General features: G+C 42.6%; 1 protein-coding gene across 1 annotated transcript; it reads right to left on the bottom strand.

Annotated features, from left to right (window-relative positions):
- Positions 1-11,312: 11,312 nt before the first annotated feature.
- PIGT (phosphatidylinositol glycan anchor biosynthesis class T) lies at positions 11,313-20,983 on the bottom strand. Its single transcript, XM_003339730.4, has 12 exons — positions 20,744-20,983; positions 19,940-20,117; positions 18,497-18,624; positions 17,028-17,128; positions 16,744-16,830; positions 16,247-16,334; positions 16,065-16,162; positions 15,777-15,942; positions 14,388-14,588; positions 13,778-13,943; positions 13,570-13,653; positions 11,313-11,837 (listed from the first exon to the last, which is right to left on the bottom strand). Exons 1-12 carry the CDS (start codon positions 20,934-20,936, stop codon positions 11,585-11,587), a joined length of 1,743 nt encoding a protein of 580 aa, XP_003339778.2. The 5' UTR covers positions 20,937-20,983; the 3' UTR covers positions 11,313-11,584.
- Positions 20,984-21,124: the final 141 nt, after the last annotated feature.

Raw genomic sequence — 21,124 nt, 5'->3', positions numbered from 1 at the left:
CAAACAGTTCACTCTCTGGATTCGGAGAGGTAGTGTGTTTCTTATCCTAAAATTACTCTCAAAAAGAATTTAAACTTTGCAATTTAGAATAATAATAATACAAAGAGAATCAACAAACTGGGAAAGAATTTTATAACAAAATCCTCTGACAAAGATTTAATTTCCCAAATATATGAGAAACTAAGTCAAATTCACAAAAGTCAAGTCATTCTCCAACTGACAAATGATCAAGGGATATGGGTAGGCAGTTTTCAGATGAAGAAATCAAAACTATCAATTACATGAAAGTGTTCTAAATTCCTCCTCATTAGAGAAATGCAAATCAAAAGAACTCTGAGGTACCACCTCACACCTTGTGTATTAGCCAATATGACAGTAAAGGAAAATAATAAATGTTGGAAGGGATGTTACAAAATTGGGACACTAATGCATTGCTGGTGGAGTTGTGAATTGATCTAACCATTCTGGAAGGCAATTTGAAATTATGCCCAAAGGGCTTTAAAAGACTACAAGCCCTTTAATCCAGCAATACCACTACTAGGTTTGTGATAAAAGAGATAAAGTGTACAAAAATATTTATAGCCTTACTCTTACTTCTTAGTGGTAGCAAAAAAAATTATTTTTGGAAAACGAGGGGTTGTCCCTCGACTGGGAAATGACTGAACAAATTAGGGTATCTGATGATGATGGAATACTATTGTGTTATAAGAAATGATGAATTGCCTGATCTCTATAAGAACTGGAAAGACCTCCAGGAACAAATGTGAAGAGACTGAAACTGAAATTGTGAGGTGAGCATATGTAATCGACTTTGCTACTAATAGCAATGCAATGATCCAGGACAATTGAGGGACTTATGAGAAAGAATGTTGTCCACCTCTGGAGAAAGAACTGTGGGAATAGAAACGCACAAGAAAAACACGTGATCTATCACTTGTTTATATGGGTACGTGATTTGGAGTTTTGACTTTAAAAAATTACTTCATTACAAATATAAATAATATGGAAATAGGTATTGAGTATAACACATGTATAACCCAGTGGAATTGCTTGTCAGCTCTGGGAGGAGGAAGGGCAGAGGGGAGGGAGAGAACATGGATCATGTAACCATGGAAAAATATTTTTCTAAAAATAAAATAAACTATGGTGCTCAGAACGAAACAATCTCCAGGTGAAGCCTCATGAAGGCAGTAGCACACAATGGGACCATCACCTCCCTATTTCAGGACCTCTTAATGAGGTCCATGACCTCACTGGCTTTTTGGACCATCGCATCTTATTGCTGACTCACAGCAAGTTTGCCTAGATCTTTTTCAGAATAAGTGCCATTTATCCTTAACTCCTGCATCTCCTAGGAAATTGATTATTCTGTAGCCAAGCATAAGACTTTACATGTATCCCTCTCTGAAGTCAGCCTGTGTGTTTATTATTTCTTCCAACTCTGCCATCTGCAAATTTGGTGCATGCATCATCTACAATTTTATGCAATCTTTTATTTTATTTGAGTCTTGCCCAATTAGACAGAGAAGTAAGAGAGGAATTATTTTGCTTTAAGAAAAGAAGCTATGGCTCATAAAGGAAAAATGATTTTCGAGAATGTGATTCTAAAGGTTCTTAGAGCTGAGAATGCAGAGTTGGAAAAAATCTCAGAACAGAATTGAGAGCTAAAAGGAACCTTAGAACAAAGGATTTGGAACTATAAAAGGCTTTAAAGATAAGCTAGTCTCTAAAGGATCACTCTAGTGCAATTATCAATAATATGGAAATAGGTCTTGATCTAGTGGAACTGCATGTTGGCTATGGGGGTGGGGGAGAAGTGGGGGGGTGATAGAAGGAAAGAACATGAATCATTTAACCACGGGAAATATTCTAAATTAATTCATTAAATAAAGTTTTGCAATTCAATAAATAAAAATAAATTTTAAATAAAGATAAGCTAGTCTGAAGCCATCCACCAACTTCACAAAAGTTCCTAGTGGGTAGAACACTCAGAAAGGGGGGCCAGGGACTGAGAGAAAAATGGGTGATGGATTAAAGTCTGAGGGAAGGAGAGCGAAAGGCGAGAAGAAAGACACAAAGACAAAGAAAGTTCTGACAGGAAGTAGTCAGACAGAGTTAGCTCTGGAGGAACAGAGCTTCACTAACTTAGCCTGACATACTGGTGTTTTTATTGGGGTAACAACAGTAATGGGGGAAGGGGGAATGATAATCCAACCGCGGTCTGGCAGATTAACATTAGGAGGCAATACATCACAAGATACAAGCACAGGATCCTACGACAAAAGGTACAGCTAACGTCCAGATCAGGAGTTCATGTGGCCCAAGGCATCTAAGCTTGTGGGCTACAGATGTTGATTGATTGTTCTTGGCAAAATAAGGAGACTAAGACAGCTGGTCAGTCTTCCCCAGCGTCACCTCAGAGGAGGGTTAGGAATGTGACTAGGTTAAGGTGTTAACTTAACTCGAGCTTAGAGGAATCACTCATCTGACATATATCCAAGGGGCTGTTAAATGAGCCAATGGCACGCACGCAAGAGTCCTTTTTTGGGTACCCCTAAAATATTCTCAAGATTTATGCGTGCCTTTAGAGGTGAAGAGTCTGGGCCCAGAGAGGAGACGAATCTAATCCTGACCACTTCAACCTAGCATCCTGGCTTCCGTGTCCCTTTAGCCCTCCAGGTCCCTCAGAGTTCGGTGAATCTAGGTCAGTGGGGTTCTTATCTTTCTTCTTCAGGGGAAAGTCTCTTGACTCCAAGCCCTCCCCCTCCCACCGTCCAGACTTGTGGCCTGCCCCCTCGCCTCCCAGCTTTGCATACTGAATGCCTTCTAGGGTCTGAATTCCACCATGGGGGGCACACGAAACAGGAAAAGGTAAGTAGTAATAGAAGATTCAAATAAAGATGTAAAACAAGGAAGGATAGAAGAGATCAGTTTATAAGTGAGGAAATAGAAGGTCAGGCAGCGGGAGTGATATCCAAGATCACACTGGGAGTCGGAGGTTGAGGCAGGAGTCAAATTTACTGGTCTTTTCACTGGAGAGAGAGACAGACAGACAGATTTAAGTGAAATGTAATCAATCAATAAACATTTATTAAACACCTGCTATGTGTTGGGCACTGTGCTAAGTGCTGAAGATACAAAAAGAGACAAAAGACAGTCCCTGCCCTCAAGGAGAATATACTCGAATGGAGACTGTGATGGTCAAGGAAGGTTTCCTGGAGGATAGAACAACTTAAAATTGAGTGAAAATCTGATACCCTGGACAGAGCACTACTAGATTTGGACTTAGGAAAAAAAATCCTAGTTCTGCCCCTCATGTGTGACCTTGAACAAATTATTTCACTTCTCTGGACCTCTGTTTCCTCATCAATCAAATTAGGGGAATGGTCTACATGGTCTGTAAGGCCTCTTAGACCTCATCGATCTCCCTATAAGCCTAGGAATTTACTTCACCTCTTGGATGTTCACTCAATTCCCTCATCTATAAAATGGGGATAATAATATTTGCACTACCAACCTCCCTGAGTTTCTGGGAAGAAAACATTTTGCAAATACAAATTGATTTAGAAATGGGAAGTATTGTTATTCTAAATTAACTTCATGCTCTAAATCCTATGATCTATTATTGTTGACCTGGGCACTAAAGACTGGGTAAAGTTTGATGAAAAGGGTTGAATGGATGTGAAAGCCAGAGGCAGAAAAAATGAAAGGAATGTTCCCAAAAAAAAAATCAACTAACATTTATTAGCATCTTCTAAGTGCTAAGCATTGGAGAGACAAAAACCAAAAGGAACAAATTTCTTCTTCCAAGGAACTTACATTCTGTCAGGGAAACACTATATTATAGCACTACCTTTGTCACCACTTTGCCAACTCAAACTAACACTGACAAGTTGGGTCCCCAAAGGGCAATGACTCCTCCTTCTTCTAGAACTCTGGAGGTTAGTGAGTCAGGGAAGGAGCAGCAGAGAGAGAACAAGTATTTAGGTAGTTCCTGCTATGTGTCAAGTTCTTTTTACAATTATCTCATTTGATCCTCGACACAATACTTTGAGGTAGAGACTATTATTATCCCCATTTTACAGTTGAGGAAACTGAGGCAAATAGATTTTTTTTTCAAGTGACTTGCCTAGAGTATTATAAGATTAGGCTTGATGGTTTTGAGACCACCATGTTACTCCCCAGTTGATGGCCATCTCCTCAATTTCCAGTTCTTTGCCAATACAAAAAGAGCTGCTATAATTATTTTTGAACTTCTAGTTTTTCTTTTCTTTTTTTTAATCTCTTTGGGATAAAACCTAGTAGTTGTATTGCTGGGTCATTTGGTATAGTTCCAAATTCCTCTCCAGGGGACTGGTTGGATCAGTTCACCAGAGTAGTTTTAATTATTTTTATATGACTATAGATAGCTCTGATTACTTTATTACTATGTTACTTTATTTGGAAACTGCCTGTTCATATCTTTTGACCATCTATGAATTGAGGAATGGTTTGTATTCTTATAAATTTGACCCAGTTCTCTCTATGTTTGAGAGATGAGGCATTTATCAGAGAATCAAGTCACTTCTTTTCTCCAAGATTGTTTCCCCAACTGTAAAATAATAGAGTTGAACTAAGCTATCATCATCAGTCTATATTTTTCTTTTGTGAAGTTTCTTTTGGCTCTGACCATCAATGCCCTAAGCCCTCTTCCAGCTCTTCCATTCCAACACTCTATTGCCCTTCTCTACTCATTCTCCTGGTGCCATCCTTCCCTGGTCTTGAAAATACGGTCAACATTTATGACCAAAAATGCAAAAGGGTCGTAAGTGGCTGCTGAATCATCCATGACCAAGGTTTTAGCCCCAGGGAAGGAATTCAGACAGTCTCCAAGCCTATGGCAGCTTGTGTGTGGGATCTTTAGAGCTTCCTGGACATGGAACCCATATACAGTCCCAGTAGCACTTTCTTATGGGACAGGAACCTGGAGTCATGGACACAGAGTGCTAGGGACTCTTGGTCCTGCCCCTACCAGTCACATTCTCTTCTTGTCCTCATATTAGAGCCCCAGAAGTGGTATAGTATTGGTGGAGAAGAGAGGGGTAAAGATACCCACCCTGTGTTCTATTACATTCAGTTTCTGCCCAAAGCACCATGAAGCTCATCAGCCTTCTCTCATTCTTTGTGCTCAGTGGCCCCTGCTTGGCTCTAAAAGGTAAATCAGAAAATGTGGCAGGGGGAAGCTAGAAACATACTAAGCACCCAATCTCCTTTTTGAAGTGAGAGCATTATAAAATCAGGCCTGATGGTCTTGTGACCACCATGTCAATCTCCAACTGATGGGCATTCCCTCAATTTCCATTTCTTTGCCACCATAAAAAGAGGTTCAATGAATATTTTTTGTACATATTGGTTCTTTTTCTTCCTTCCTTCCTTCCTTCCTTCCTTCCTTCCTTCCTTCCTTCCTTCCTTCCTTCCTTCCTTTCTTTGTCTCTCTCTCTTTTTTCTTTCTTTCCTTTTTAATCTCTTTGGGATATAGACCAAATTGTTGCATTGCTGAATCAGATGGTACATACAGTTTGATAGGAGATACCTTCTTTTCCCTATGCCATTATCTGATGGTACAGTTACTTTCTACCTTATCTAACCTTGGAGAGTGAAAAGAGCAAGAGGGGACTGGACAAATAAGAATAAGATAGAAATTAATAAATAATAATAAATGAATAAGATACCAAAGTACTAAGATTATTAGAGTATACATACAATGCTTGAACTAGATGACTTCAAAACAGGGGAAATAGCCTTGGAAGCTATTGAAATTCTGGTGAAAGTGATTTGCCTGGTGGAGCTTGTATTAGAACCTGAACCTCCTGATTCCAGCCCAGTGGTCTTCACTCTGCACAAAGCTACCACCCCTATGCTGGAGGCTCCAGCTGAAGATCTGGTCTCCTTACTCCTTAAGTATAGAAAAGCCCCTCTTGACTCAAACAGGACCAGTGTGAATCTAAAGTCTCATCTCACTACCACAATGCATCTACTAAGCTGTCAGCCCCAGATAACATCTTGTCCTCTGCCATAGTTCCTCATTGGTAAAATGAGAATTATAACATTTATATGCCCCAAGTAGATGTGTTGTGAAGGTAGTACCTGAGGCACTCCCCTCTCACACATGGTGAGCCCAGAATAGCTCAAAGTGCTCTGTGAGTACTCATCTATTTTTTAAGTAGCTCATAAAAAATTTATGTGGACATTTTTATTAAGATAAAAAAATTTAAATAATTACTAATTTATTAAAATCAATTATAAAAATATAAATAATAAAAATGTTAATAAAAATAATAATTAAAAATAAATAGCTCATGAGCCCCCAACCAATGTGTTTTCTTTTTCCTCTAGTCATCCAGAGAGTCTAACAAATGAATTTAATGTAATAACATAAGAAAAATCTCAATATAACATTTTCCCAAGTAAAAAGACCACGGGTCATGCCCCCCCCCAATAAATATACACACCATTAGTAAAGAAAATGAGAATGCCTAAGGATCAACAAGTGAGGAGCACACATTCATGAAACACATGTGGCCAGGAGCGAAGGGGGTAAATCATATCTCTGACATTGTAGAGCCATCAGAGTCTTCTGCCAATGTCATTATATGGCTGCCACTGATGTCCCTACAGGATGTGGCATCTCAACTGAGCATGTTGGTCTGCTAGTAAATCCTGGGCACACTGTCTCAGATTCCTGCTACCAGCTTCTGGACTCTTCAGGGCCAAGAACCTTTCCCTAATATCAATCAATAAACATTGTTAAATGCCTACTAGGTGCCAGGCACTGTGCTAAGTACTGGATCAATATAACGAGGAGAGTCTCATAGCTTTTTAATCATAGCCACCACCTTGAGGTAATATGAGCCAAGCAAAGTACTCCCAAGCTACAACAAAACCTTCTCCAACTCTGTGCCTGGGCGGAGATCTTTGATCATGTAGCAAAACCTAAATGATGTTGTGCTGTGTGTTTGGTCATGAAAATGTAGGGTGAGTTGTAATGATCATTATTGTTCCCCTTCCCTCCAAGGTATCCCCAGCTACTGCAACTTGCCTTTGAATATAGATTCATGCAATGGCAATTACCAAGAGGCTAAAATCCAATTCTTCTACAACTCAACTGCAAGGTCTTGTGAGCCTTTTGATTACAAAGGCTGCAGAGGCAACAGAAACAACTTTCTCACACGGAAAATGTGTCAGGACAACTGCAAAGAATCAAGTGAGTCTGCAAATGTTTGGGCCTAGGCCTGGATTTCACAGCTGCTCAGGACTTAGGGATGCCCTAGTGGGTCAAATGGGCTCAGGGAATTGGAGCAATTTGCTCTTCTAATAGCTCCTCATACCCATACTCCTCTCCCTGATTCCCATCACCATTTCTCCCCAGCCCAAATCAAAATTAGGGAATCTATCTCTTCTTTCCCACTTCCAACCCTTCTCTAGGGCATTTTGTAAAGCTGAAAGAACCCCGAGCCATCTCAATTTTTTAAAAATAGCTCTTGAGTCTCTACCAATGTGTTTATTTTTCTCTCTAGCCAGCCAGAGAATGACTAGAAAAGGGATTTAATGAAATGACCTAAGAAAAATCCCAATATAACATTCTCCCAAATAAATATGGGACACACTCCCCTCACAAATATACACACCATTCACAAAGAGAATGAGAATGCCTTGGGATCACAGGTGAGGGGCACACATTTTTTTTTTCAGAAAAAGGAGAGTGGGATCTGGAAAAAAATATGACTTGTCCAAAGTTGCACAGCAAGTGAAAGTGGCAAATCCTAGGTCTCCTGATTTCTAGGACCGTGCCCTCTCTACTATGCCAGGTTGCCTCAGTTGCTCAGGGAGTGATAATGACAAGATGAAGGAGTACTATCACTTCTTTTACACTGTTTCCTCATTTATAAAATGAAAATCATAATCTTTATACTATACATATTAGAATTTTTCTGAAAATGTTTTATAAACCTTAAAGTATTCTAGAAATGAGATGTTAATTAAGAACGAATAAATAGTGGGCAGCTTGGTGGTCAGTGGATTGAGAGCCAAACATTAAGATGGGAGGTCCTGGGTTCAAATCGGGCCTCAGACATTTCTTAGCTGAGTGACCCTGAGCAAGTCACTTAATCCCCATTATCTATCCCTTACCACTCTTCTGCCTTAGAAGCAATATTGAATATTGATTCCAAGATTCCAAGGCAGGGGTTTAAAAAAAGAGAGAATAAATGAAAAAGAATTTATTTAGCACTTACTAGGTTCTGTGTATACAGATACAAAAGTGAGACAATCCCTGTCTTCAAGGAGCTTATATTCTATTTTTTTAACTCTTATCTTCTGTCTTAAAATTGATACTTAAGTATGGGTTCCAAGACAGAGGAACAGTAAGGGTGAGGTTACATCCAGTTAGAAGGCCTCAGAACCTCCTGTCTCTAGGCCTGGCTGTAATCCACTGAGCTACTTAGCTGCCCCCAAGGAGCTTATATTCTAAAAAAGGGGAAATCCTATATTGGGTAAAAGAATCCTCAACAACTTGACTGAGACTTACTCATAAAACTATATTATTGGAGAAAGCTAGGTGGACACTTCCTAGCATTTATTAACACCTACTATGCTCTGGAGGAGGTCAGAGTCTCCTGGGGGGAGACAGCATGAGAAATGTCAGTTGATTGATCACTTAAAAGTCCCTTACTGGGTTTCCTCCAACACCCTTCCAGCTCAGAGTTCCTGCAGTCTGCCAGAAAGCAGGAGTAAGGTGTATAGCCAATTCCCAGAGTAGAAGAAATAATCCTGGATTCAGAATCCAAACAAAGCCCTAGGTATGATTAGTTTATCACTAATTGATTGTCCTACCTTGAATGTGTCACTTTTCCTATAAAATTAGACTCAATAATGGCCAAGACCTCTTCTAGCTCTATAATTCTAGGCCCTGCTCACAATGTTGATCCATCAGTTTTCTTTTGATCCCCCAAAAAGGGTCAAAGGAGGAGAGAAATTCTCATGCCTTGGGAGAGGAAGCCCTGGGGAAAGCTTTCCAGGCTGAGTCAATGAAGTCCCACTCCCAAAACAAACAACCCCCTCTCCAAGCCACAGCCCTAGAGTGCACCTTTTATACATGTCCCTGGTTACTTTGAGGGACATCACCATCTTCCCAAACCCTCAGGCTCACAACCTAGCTGCCATCCTGGACACTTCACTGTCCCTCCCACCCCCCACCCAGCTGCCTCATTTCCCAAAGCCACTGCCAAGGTCTGCCAGTTTCACCTTTGCATCATCTCTCCATCACCTCTCTCTTCTGACACTATTGCCACTCTGGTGCAAGCTCTCATCACCTCACACCTAGTTACTGCAGTAGCCTGCCTCAAGTCTCCTAATTCCAGTGCAATCTTCATTTGGCCTCCAAAGTGATTTTCCTAAAAGCACAGGCTTGATTACCTCACCCCTATATTTATATCCTGCCATCAATGGCTCCCTATTACCTCCATGATCAAATACAGAATCCTATTTATTGTTCAAAGCCCTTCATAACCTAGTCCCTTCCCTTCCCTCCCTCTGCCCACTCCATTCACGTCCTCAGTGTTCTTACACCTTACAACCTTCCATGTACTATTCAATCCAGTGATGCTACTCCATCCCTCAACTTCTGGCATTCTCTCTTGCTGTCCTGTATGTGAGGAACACTTAACCTACTCAACTCCATCTTCTGGCTTCCTTTAAGACCCAGCTTCAAGTCCCCCCTCCAAGAAGCCTTCCTTCATAATCCTTCATAATTCTAGTGCCTTCCCTGTTATTTCCTATTTATCCAGAAAAGAATTCTAAAGGCATCCAGAAATTGCTTGTTGTCTCCCCGTTAGCTTTCTACAAGGACAGGAACTGTCTTTTGCCTCTTTGTATTCCCAGAACTTAGCGTAGTGCCTGGCACACAGTAGGAGTTTAATAAATGCTTATCAACTGAGTGAAGATCTTTCCTCTCACTTCAATTCCTCCCTTCTCCTCAGGAACCTCTGATTTGTGGGGACTATACCCTGAAAGAAGACCCTGCAAAGCTAAGATCCATCAGATATTTTTACGACTCAAGATTGAACAACTGCATACCTTTTATTTATGGTGGCTGTAAAGGCAACAAAAGCAACTTTGAAAAGAAAATCTCTTGCTTGAGGGCATGCAAATACTGTAGCACCAGCAGTTAGTGATGGAGATAATGATGAAAGTGATGGTGCTGGTGAGTGAGGATGGTGATGGTGAAAAGGCTAGCAGAAACACAGCAAGACACTTGTAGACTGCTTAGTCTAACACTCCTGATCCATCACTGAACCAATGGGGACTTAAGATACTCTGGGTAATAGCTAGCCCCATGGAAGGACAAGTAGGATTTATTTCCCTATCCCATTAAAGGGTAGGATTATGAGATGTACTAACTGAGGGGCTGATTAGCAGTCCCCTCTCCCCAGCCCCAGCAGTGAGTGTCAGGGCACTCAGGAAGGGGCCCAGTGATATTTTCAACCTGAGCTGCAGTGTACAACCTGATGATTATTCCATTGCAGAGACCAAGGCAAAAATATAAACCAGGGAGCAAGCCTGGCACAGTAGGAAGCAGAGATGTCACAGCCCTGACACCACCATGGAGGGTCCCACCTCCCCAAACTGGCAATAATAAAGTACTTCTAGCAACTTCAACAATGAAGCTATTATACTTGGAACCTCATTCTCCAAGGAGTCAGGCCACAGACAGTGCTGTCTTCTCCTACTTCTTCCCCTCTGAAGACAGTAAAACTATCTCCTGGAGGAGAAGCCCAGAGACAAGAAGTATGCAATAAGGGAAAGAAGCCTAGTTGAAGGCAGGAAGCTAGAATTCTAGTCCCTGATAAGTCACCAACACTCTCTAGGACCTCACCCCAAGTCCTTAATTAGTCAATTCCTCCTCTATAAAATGAGAGACTAGAGACTTTCTAGTATTACTTAAAGCCCTAAAATTCTATGATTTATGATTGTTAATCCTTTGTTCAAATCTAAGAAAAGAAAATGACAGTGACTTTATAGCCTCTTCAGTTATTGTTAACCCTGCATGGGGCTCTACCGTATTTTAAGTGAAATTCCAACCCCCAATTCTAATGACCTGGCACTTAAGAACTGAGAAGGGACCTCAGAGACCACCTAGTCCAACCCCCTTTTCACGGAGTTGAAACCCAGAGAAGGGAAATGACTCATCTAAGGTCCAACTACAGCCATGCCTAACAAAAAGCCATGCCTCCCACAAAGGCACCCGTGGCCCCAGAAACAAGATCACACTGAACTAGATTGGCAGCCACACTTTATTCCACATCAGCTGCTCAGCAGCAAACAGGCTCCACCCATCTCATGTGATCAGGAAAGCTCAGTCCTGCTCCACCCACTATTCCTTTGACCAATCCTGGGGACACCTGGACCTTCCTGTGACTCTAGACTCCTAGTGGGTTAGGCAGGTGATGGAGAGTCAGAGATCACCACATGAGGGTCTGAGAGATCAAGCAGGCGCTGATCTATGGAAGAGGGTAACATCTTGACCAAGCAAGAAGGGCAGGACCAGTCACAGAGGAGGAACACCTCTGATTCTGCGGATAATGTTGGCCAACCACCTGACAAGCCTACTCCGCTTGGGCTCCTCCAGGTGGAAAGTGCGGGTCAGAAGATTGTAAAAGGAGCCATAACAAACAGCCACGACGGTGCAGGTGAGGCAGATGACGTTGTAGGGCATGCTAAAGTCTGGTGTAGGCAGGTTCACCAGCAGCGGCTCAGTGTATAATCGCACAAAATGACTGGAGCTATCAGAGATGGGAAACCTGCCAGGGAAGGAAACAAAGAGGAAGGAGTCTAGTTAGCATGAGAGCTCAGAATACTAGTCTTCACTCCTTTCCTCAGCTTCACACTAATAAGAGCATGCTCTGTGAAACTTTCAATTTGGAAAATGCTTTGCTCACAACTTCATCTTACCACCAAGTACCACAATCCTCACTTTACAGATCAGGAAACATGCTCACTCAGCAAGGGAAGGGCCAAAGCAGAGGCATGAATACAGCTCTCCTGATCTCAAAGTCAGGGATCTCTGCACCAGGCTACCTACTCATTGCCATCCAAAGCCTGACAAAATGACTTTGGTCAGTGAAAAACTATTTGGAAAAAACATGATTAAAAAAAAAAACAACTGTTAGCTTCTTAGAACCAATATTTGTATTGGTTCTAAGGCAGAAGGGTGGTAAGGGCTAGGCAAGGGGGGGTTAAGTGACTTTCCCTGTGTCACACAGCTAGGAAGTTATCTGAGGCCAAATCTGAACCCAGGACTTCCTCCTGTCTCCAAAACTGGCTCTCTATCCTGAGTCAACTAGTTGCCCTGAAAACCATCACTTTAATGATCCCCAAATGCTTTTATTATTATGTGGACCACTCTAACCAACAACCTCATGATTTCCAAGAAGTCATAAACCAAAAAGCACTTGCAAGCACCTATGGAAAATGCCATAATTGGAGTCTGTGCTTTGGTCTTGAGGCAGGTGCTAACCTTGAGGAATTCGACATACTGTAAACATGACATGAGACAAATGGCAAAACTACATGGGGCAGTGCCAAGAGCTCTAGCCCAAATCTCCAAGCTCAGTGTAGAATATCAGCTTTGTCAATTAATAGTTTTTCTGGGCCCCAGTTTCCTAAGCTGTAAAAAAAAGAGAAGTCTGGACTAGGAAGTCTTTCAGGCTTCTCCAAACTCTCAAATGCCATGAGCCAAGGGACCCTTTCAGCTCCAACATTCAATGTAATTCAATTTAACAAACTAGACGCTAGATAGCCTATGTTCTGGAAGTCTCATACAGGCCTAACATCATATGTTCTCTTCTCTAAGTTCTCTTCAGGCTCCGATATCCTATGAGTCTTTAATGATAATTTTAAAAAACTGAAATATTTATAACAATTAATGAGTTACAAAGTACTGTAGATATAAATATCATCTGATCTAATGAGATTGTAATCTAGATGACTTCTAAGGTTCTTTCCAGCTCTGATTCTATGTCTCTTTGTCCCTTACAACAATCCATCAGGGAAATAGTCCAAACAAAATCCTTCCCATTTTAGAAATGATTTGCTTGGGTTGTGACTTGCCCCTGGTCAGATGATCTGTAAAAGGCAGGACCAACACCTGAACTAGGGCTTCTGATTCTAAATCCACAAGATACCATATGGGTCTAATCAAGATTTCAGCAGCTCTACTTTGGGTCTGTTGTGGTTGTGGTTCAGTATCTTACCCAGGCTCCTTCCCAACAGCACTCCAAATCCCTGCTGTTGCTACTTATTCCATCTGCCCCAACAGCAGAATTATATGAGGTTACACCAAGGTTTGTGCCTCCAAAGGATTCCAGTTAAGGGCCAAGGGAGCTATATGTACACATGCTGAGCAGAAAAGTAATCTCAAATATGGGCTCAAGTTGTCTAGATATCACATTCTTGGGAAGCAGAAAAGTACTAAGGGAGGGAGTTAGGACAGAGCTGCCTCCCCCCCCCAGGGTATAAAGTTTTGACACTCACATTGTGCTGAAAAGTGGGCTCTCTTCCCAGTTGGTTGGTTTGGTTCCCACCAAGTTGGGCACCAGGGCACTCAGGACAGATGGGCTGCATACAAACAAAACATGGCTGACCTATTATTACCTTGTGGGGCAAACTTCAAAGAGACGGGGTCTGGAGTAAAGCTCAAGAAAGAAGACATGGACAGAAAACAAGAAGTTTCCCAACATACCTAACATAGAAACCATGATTTGGGTCAGGTGTATACTCAGTCCACTTGAGCAAAGCACGTTCAAACTGGATGGAGACCTTGGTAACAGAATTGGCTGGCAGCTGAATAAGCATCTCCAACAGATGGGGGCGTAATCGGTCCTGTGCAGGCTGGTAGTGAATATAACCTGGAGCAAGAGAGAATCATCAACTTCCCTCACCCTGAACTGGGGGCTTATACCAACCTCTGTAGTGGTCATCCTCATCTCTTGTCTTAAGGTCATGTTTTTAGGTGGTAGGGCCAGAGACTGAAGCAGTTTGGGCAGATAGAACAATATTTTCAGAGATCAGGAAGGTTATTTCTGTGGAATTAAAACTTTCCAAGATTAGAAAGGGTTGCTTCCTGAAATAGTAAATTCTCTATCCCTGGAAGCATTCCAGCAAAAGGTGGATTCTTCTTAGGGCCACCACCAAAATGACTCTCCCATGGGAGAGAAGTTAAACTAGCTAAAGACCCTCAAAGCTTTGAGGTTCCATGAAAGGACTGCTGAAAAGAGAGGGTTGTCAGGAGCCAGGAGTGGCAGAGTTACTGTTAGACAAGAAGGGCAGTCGGGGCTAGCCAGGGTCCTTACTTGGCTTGTTCTCCTTGCCCTTCGTGGTGATGGTCAGAGTATGAATGTAGAGTCGTAAGTACCAGGGTACAATCTCCAGCAGCAAAACAGGAAAAGCTCGGTATGGGTGTGTATTATGAAGTATGGTGCTCAGTTCCCCTGTCTGCAGCCCATACCCACTCACATATCGCTGGGCATGCAGAAATGGAACCAGATGACCCCCTGTGGGAAGAATGGAGAAGCAATGGGGTCATAGTGAACAACTGATCAAGCAAGGCCTAGGTCAAAATGGGGAAAATCACTGCTTCTCATATTTTCTTTCTTTTTTTTTAAACCTTATCTTCCATCTTACAATCTGTGTATTGGTTCCCAGGCAAAAGAACAGTAAGGGCTAGATAAGCGGGGCTAAGTGACTTGCCCAGTGCCATACAGCTCTGAAGTATCTGAGGCCAAATTTGAACACAGGACCTCCTGTCTCTGAGTCTGGCTTTCTATCCACTAAGCCACCTAGATGCCTCACTTCTCACATTTTCTAACTCAACATTCACCAAAGGATGATTGCAGTGCAATGAATTCAAAATTCAGGATCACAAGATCTGGGTTCTAATCCTAGCTCTGTAACTAACTTGCTGTATGACCATAGGCAAATCATTTCCCTGGTCTGAGGTACAGTTTCTTCATCTGCAATATAAGGAAGTTGAGCGGCAGCTAGGTGGATCAGCAGATAGAAACAGATAGCCTCTGACATTTCCTAGCTGTGTGACACTGGGTAAGTCACTTAACCCCAAATGCCTAGCTATAACAGCTCTTCTACATCAGAATTAATACTTAGTATAGATTTTAAGATAGAAGATTAAGGATTTTTTTAAAATGAGGCAGTTGGAGTGGATGATTTCTGAGGTATCTTCCAACCAATCCAGCTTGGGGTTCCAAAGCCCAAGAGTACATTCAAAAAGCCTTGGGATTAGTGCCATGAGGTTTTAGATTTTAGCCTTGGCCCCATCTCCTGCTTGGATGGTTACTTAACCTTTCTGAGGACCTACAAAGAGGAACAATAACCCATGCCCTGCCTACCCCATAAGGAGGTCTTGGTCCTAGAAAGAAGCTGACATAATAGACACAAAAATAAGACTTCTCGATGAGATGATACATAAAAACAAAATAAAATGACATAAAAAGGAGGCCTGATGAGCAATGTCAAGAGAAGGGTTGAAATGTCAGCTCTTACTCTTAGTCACTTAAGCTTCCAGGCTTCATTAAGAGATGTGAACTACTTACAAAGTCTATTAGGATGATGTGGCTTAAGTCTCAGTTATAGAAATATGAGTTATTATCATCCCTTCCTACCAGCTTCAGAGGTCTCTATATCTTTCCCAGATTCCCATGAGTAGGAGTCACCACGCCCCTCACCACTATCTTGTTGCTGCTTCCACCTGAGCTGCAAGTTGAGGCTTCGGGAGCCACTGAATGTGGCAGGGTTAAGCAGGTCATAGACAGCATAGGTCCTCCGGTCTCCCAGCACAACTGCCTGGTATGTGGATGTTGGTGGTGGGCTCACCTCAAGAGTCACATTGTCCTAGGGTCAAAGAATAAAGGTAGGCAAACCAACAGTAACTCCAAACCTACTCCCTATTTCAAAGGATTGCTATAAGGAAAATATGCTTAAAGTATTACAGAGATGTGAGCTTGAGCTATTACCTGACTATTTTTGGAGATATCAACATAGACATGACTTTGTGAAGCCAAAGGACAGGCCTCAGTGATGGTTCGGGAAAACATCCGGAACAGAGACCAGTCTGTAGAAACAAGTAAAGAAAGGCTGGCTAAGTATATGGATGGGGCCATGCAAGGGGGATGGGGTGGAAGTCAAGGCAGATTACCTTTCTTCCCCTGGCCTGTGGTATAGGCATCGAACACAACTGTGAGGGTCTGCCTCAGCTCCCAGGAGATACTGGTACAGTGGGAATCCTAAAATCACAGAATATTAGAGCCACAACGAACCTAGCAGCAGGGCCAGATGTGAGACTGGCAGCAGTGATTAGCATTTCCTATCCCCACCCAATCTGTTTCTAGGCCTCTGTCAAATCACAAGATTATAGTTTTAGAGCTGGAAGGGATCTTTGAGGTCCTCAAATCCAATCCCCTCATTTTATAGATATGGACATTGTAGCCCAGAGATTGATCTGTGCATGGTCAAAGAGTCTGAAGCAGGATTTGAATCTAAAGTTCTCATTCCAAATCCAACATTCTAATCTCTCTACCTTTCTGGCTCAGGTCTGGTTGGTCAGGGCTTCTCCCTTTAAGAGAAGTGACCAGTACCTAAACTGTCTCACGTTACCAGTGCACAGCAGGGCTCATTCCACCACTGGTGTCTTACCCGGCACACAGGGCGGATATGCACTGCCTGGGAGTGATAGCTGGTATGGAACAAGCGTTCAGCCTTTAGAAGCACAGAGAGACCTGCCTGGGGAGCAAAAAAAGAGAAGGCTTAGCATTCACAAGGAAAACACCTTCTGGTGCAACCTGGTGATTTGGAAAGTCTCTCCACAAGTTTGCTACCATCCCAGAATGAAGCAGTGCTCCCCACTTTCCCCAGACTCTTGGTAAGGGTGAGAGTTGGAGAATGAAACCGAATAGTTGACTCCAAATTGCAAATCTCACCTTGGAACTACAAGGCAAGAGCTTCTTCCACGGAGTGAGGTTCTCAGTGCACACCACCTCTCGAGGAAGGACAGCATAGCGAAGGAAATGATGGTTGGTACCTGCAAGAGGGAGAATCAGAGCCCAGGGTCGGCCAGTCTCTACTTACCCCCAAACCAAGTCAAACCCTAGATAATGGGGCTTACCCCTCCACCCATGTACTGCTCCCACTGCTTTTCATCATCTCAAATATTAATTGCCTACTGTGTGCACAGCATTATACTCAGCACTAGGGAAAAAATAAAGTTTTAGATAAGATATAGCCCTTTCCTTCAAGGGAGTTTAAAGTTCTGCAGTGGGATAAGTCATCAACACAACTAATTATAATACATCGCGTTATAAAATAAATGTATTTGAAAGGTACAAAATAAAGAGTTATGTGAAGTCTTAGCACTATAAAATTTTCATTAGGCCCCATTTCAAGTCACAGGAGGAAGACAATGGTGACTTAACTCTTCCTCTTACAGTCCTTGCTAGGTAATACTAGGAATACTAGAAACCAGAAAATCATTCTGGCTCTAGAAGGGAAGAATATATTCTCTCTCCTCCATCTTCTGGGGTTCAAACTAACAGTGGAACCAGAAACCTTTGTTATTCACTCTCTGAACTGCTATTTTGTCCCTTCCATGAGGGATAAATATATATTTGTGTATGCCTATATGTGTGTATGTGTGCTTTAATAGATGTGTATGTGTGTAGATAAGCACTTTACACACATTATCATATCTAATTGTCACAATAATCCTAAAAGTAAGTACTACAGGTATTAATCCTCATTTTTACAGATGAGCAAACTGAAGGCAAAAGAGGCTAAATGACTTGCCCATATTCACACAGTAAGCATGAGACCAAATATGAGCCCAGATCTCCAAGGACAAAATCTAGTACTCTTTCCAATCCACTCCTGAGAGTCTTGACTTTGTCACTTAACTGCGATGATGATCACTGGACAGTTAAGTTGAACTATCTCTTTTTGTTTTGTTTTTAAACCCTGACCTTCCATCTTAGAATCAATACTGTGTATTAGTTCTAAGGCAGAAGAGTGGTAAGGGATAAGTAATGGGGGGAGGGGGAATAAGTAATTTGCTCAGGGTCACATAGCTAGGAAGTATCTGCATCCAGATTTAAACCCAGGACCTCCCATCTCTGGGCCTGGCTCTCAGTCCACTGAGCTACCCAGCTGCCCCCGAACTAAATAAATACTCTTTAAGGTTCCTTCTAGCTTCAAAATTTGGATTTGAAAGAGGCTTCATAAAGTCACCTAGTATGATGCTCACATTTCACAGATGAGGCAACTGTGGTCTTGAAACAGTAACTTGTCCAAGGACAAAGGAAGTCAAATAACTGAATTAGATGTGAAGTCACATCCTCTGACTCCAAATCTACTGCTTTCTACAATATCACAATCAGGGAATCTGGGACTATCTCACCATTGGCCAGCCCCAAGGGTTTAAAGGAAGCAGTAGGAATGACAGTATTGGTGGAGTCAATGAAGTTGAGAGAGGCGCAGAAGATTCCCGAGAGGATGTTACTGAGTTCCTTCCAGGATTTATCAACACTGGACAGAAAAAAAGGAGGAAATACTCTAATTTAGTCCTGGGATTGCTTCTGTATGTCTTACACACAGACCTGACTCCCAGAGTGAAATTAGGGAAGAATGTGGCAAAATAAAAAACCAATCCCTCCCAAAAAATAAGGCTTGTCACCAAGGCAAAAAGAGAACAATGTCCCACAACCCAATCTCTCTATTCTTCCCACTTCCCCTATAATTCCCACCCATTCTCAAAAGCCTCCCCCCACTTAGGTCAGGCTCTTTACATTCTCTCTTGAACATCAGGAAGTCATACATTATTATTACCAAGAATAACAACTCAAATTTAAATGGCATTTTTTTTAGTTTATAAAGGATTTTCTTCACAATAACTCTGTGAGATACATGCTACAAGTATATCTTTATTTTATAGAGGAAGAAATTAAGAATCCCAGAGCCTAAATGATTTAGGATCCCAGGATCTAGAGCTGAAAGGGACCTTAGAGAGCATCTCATCTATCCCTTGTACTTTACAGATGAAGAAACTATAGCAGAGAATGGAGATAATTTAGAAAGGCTAGTTAAGGGTTTAAGGCAAAAGGCAGAAAAGAGTAGAAAAAAAGAAACCTGGAGAGAGAAAATAATAAGAGTTAGAAGTTGGGAGAGAAAGACAGCCAGGGAAAGCAAGATTCAGTAGATTTTGAAGTTTAAAATTAGAGGTTCAAGCTTTCTGTTCACATGCTTTGGGCTTCAGAGTTTTACCATCTGTTATCTATCTACCATCTATCCCTAAACTCTTGAAGCAGTGGTATTAGACTCAAATAGAAAAGGACTTAGAAAACCACATATTAACATTATCTAACTTGTATTATATTTTGATTTATTTTGTTAAATATTTTCCAATTACATTTGAATCTAGTTCCAGGGCATTTACAAGCTTTATGAATTGCTTGGGCCCATTTTAACACCTCTATCTTAAAAGATAAGTACAATCATTCTCTAGAGTATGACAATGAAGATTAATTAATCCCAAAACAGTAATCTTTCTGATAGCTGACAGAATGCTACTCCAGACCCTTCCCAGAGGAGTCCCAACTCTCCATGGAATATTTTGAGAAAATAAAACTGGAAAAGACTGATCTCAATCTGAGGCCATATGAGTCTGAGGCTCATCTTCTAACATTGCATACCTGCCAGCTGGGCTGGACAGCCTTACCTATCTCTGCTAGCCCCCATAAGCACCAGACACAATTCCTTACAAAGCAGAGTGAAGGTACTTCCAGGAATCCTGCACTGTCTCCCTTCCTTCATACCTAGTAGCTGGTAAAAGACAGGCACTTACTCCACAACTGAATCTTGGAACCAAACCCAGAGCTCAGCCCCAGCTGGGGCCTGCAGAAAGGGCTGGCCCCAGAAACGAGTCCTCCAGAAGCCCTGTGTGAGTGACAGGTGTAGCTCCTGCACAGAGTACTTGGAGATCAGCTGCCCCAAAGACTTGGGGAAAAGCCTGTAATGAGAAACTGGGAGGGAGAGATGAGTGGTGAGGCCGTGGAGGAAGATAGGACTGACTCAGCCTTCTCTCCTATGCTCCCAAGTCAATCTTCAAAAAGAAGACATGGGCCCATAAGAGAGGACTGTCATTTAGGGGAAAAGGTAGGTCAAGTACATACTCTCTTCCTTCTGACCCTCACTCCCCATTTATGACTGGTGATCTGTGAACATACACCAACCTCATAACCTCAAACAAAAGCCGGCCCAGAGCTCAGATCTTATTCAAAACCCACCCCAAGAAGAATCCTTCCTATTGTTTCAAATATTGCCCCCCAAATCTCACCTGGTTCCCACCCCCACTTTCCATCCTGAGAAGACTCTTTACCGACTCCCTACATCTTCCTTCTCTTCTTCCCCATCAAGATGAGGCCACGTATCCTACACCAAGTGTTCCCCTTACTCTAGTCCCCAAACTCCTACACCTTCTGGGGCTAAGATCCCCAGTTCTCCCAGAAACAGTCAGAGGCCCGGGCCCCAAAAGCTCCGAGGCCCCGCCCCCACGCCATCCCAACGATGACCGAGCCCCCACAAGCCCCGCCCCTACTGTAAACCAGAAGCGAAGAGGCCAGTCGCACTCGACGGCCCTCTCCCTCACCTCCTTCATGCTGCAGCTCCGAGTCCCAACGTGTGCGAAACTGGAAGGTAGCCGACACGTCTCCGGAGGGGAGCGGAGTAAGGACCAATTCCTCCCGCAGGCTGTCCCTCTCCGGCTCTGCTCTGCTCGGGCCGCTCGACCCCAAGAGCAGAGCCAGCAGCAGGTGCAGTGTGAGCGGCGCCGCCATGGCCATGGCCGCGGCACCCTCTACCGAGCCTGCCCCTCAAATCCCGCCCCCAAAGCCCCATGTCCAATAATGAGAATGAATGGTGGCAACTTCCGGGAGAGGCGCCGGCACCCGGATTGGGTTACTAAGACAACGGCCCAGCAAGAGGTGGGGCACTATTTAAGTCGCGGAGGTTGCCGGGAGAAAGAAAACTG

Source organism: Monodelphis domestica, chromosome 1 (genome assembly GCF_027887165.1).
Source record: "Monodelphis domestica isolate mMonDom1 chromosome 1, mMonDom1.pri, whole genome shotgun sequence".
Taxonomy (NCBI): domain Eukaryota; kingdom Metazoa; phylum Chordata; class Mammalia; order Didelphimorphia; family Didelphidae; genus Monodelphis; species Monodelphis domestica.
The sequence above is the reverse complement of the archived record's forward strand: the minus strand, read 5'-3'. Positions and strand labels throughout refer to the sequence as shown.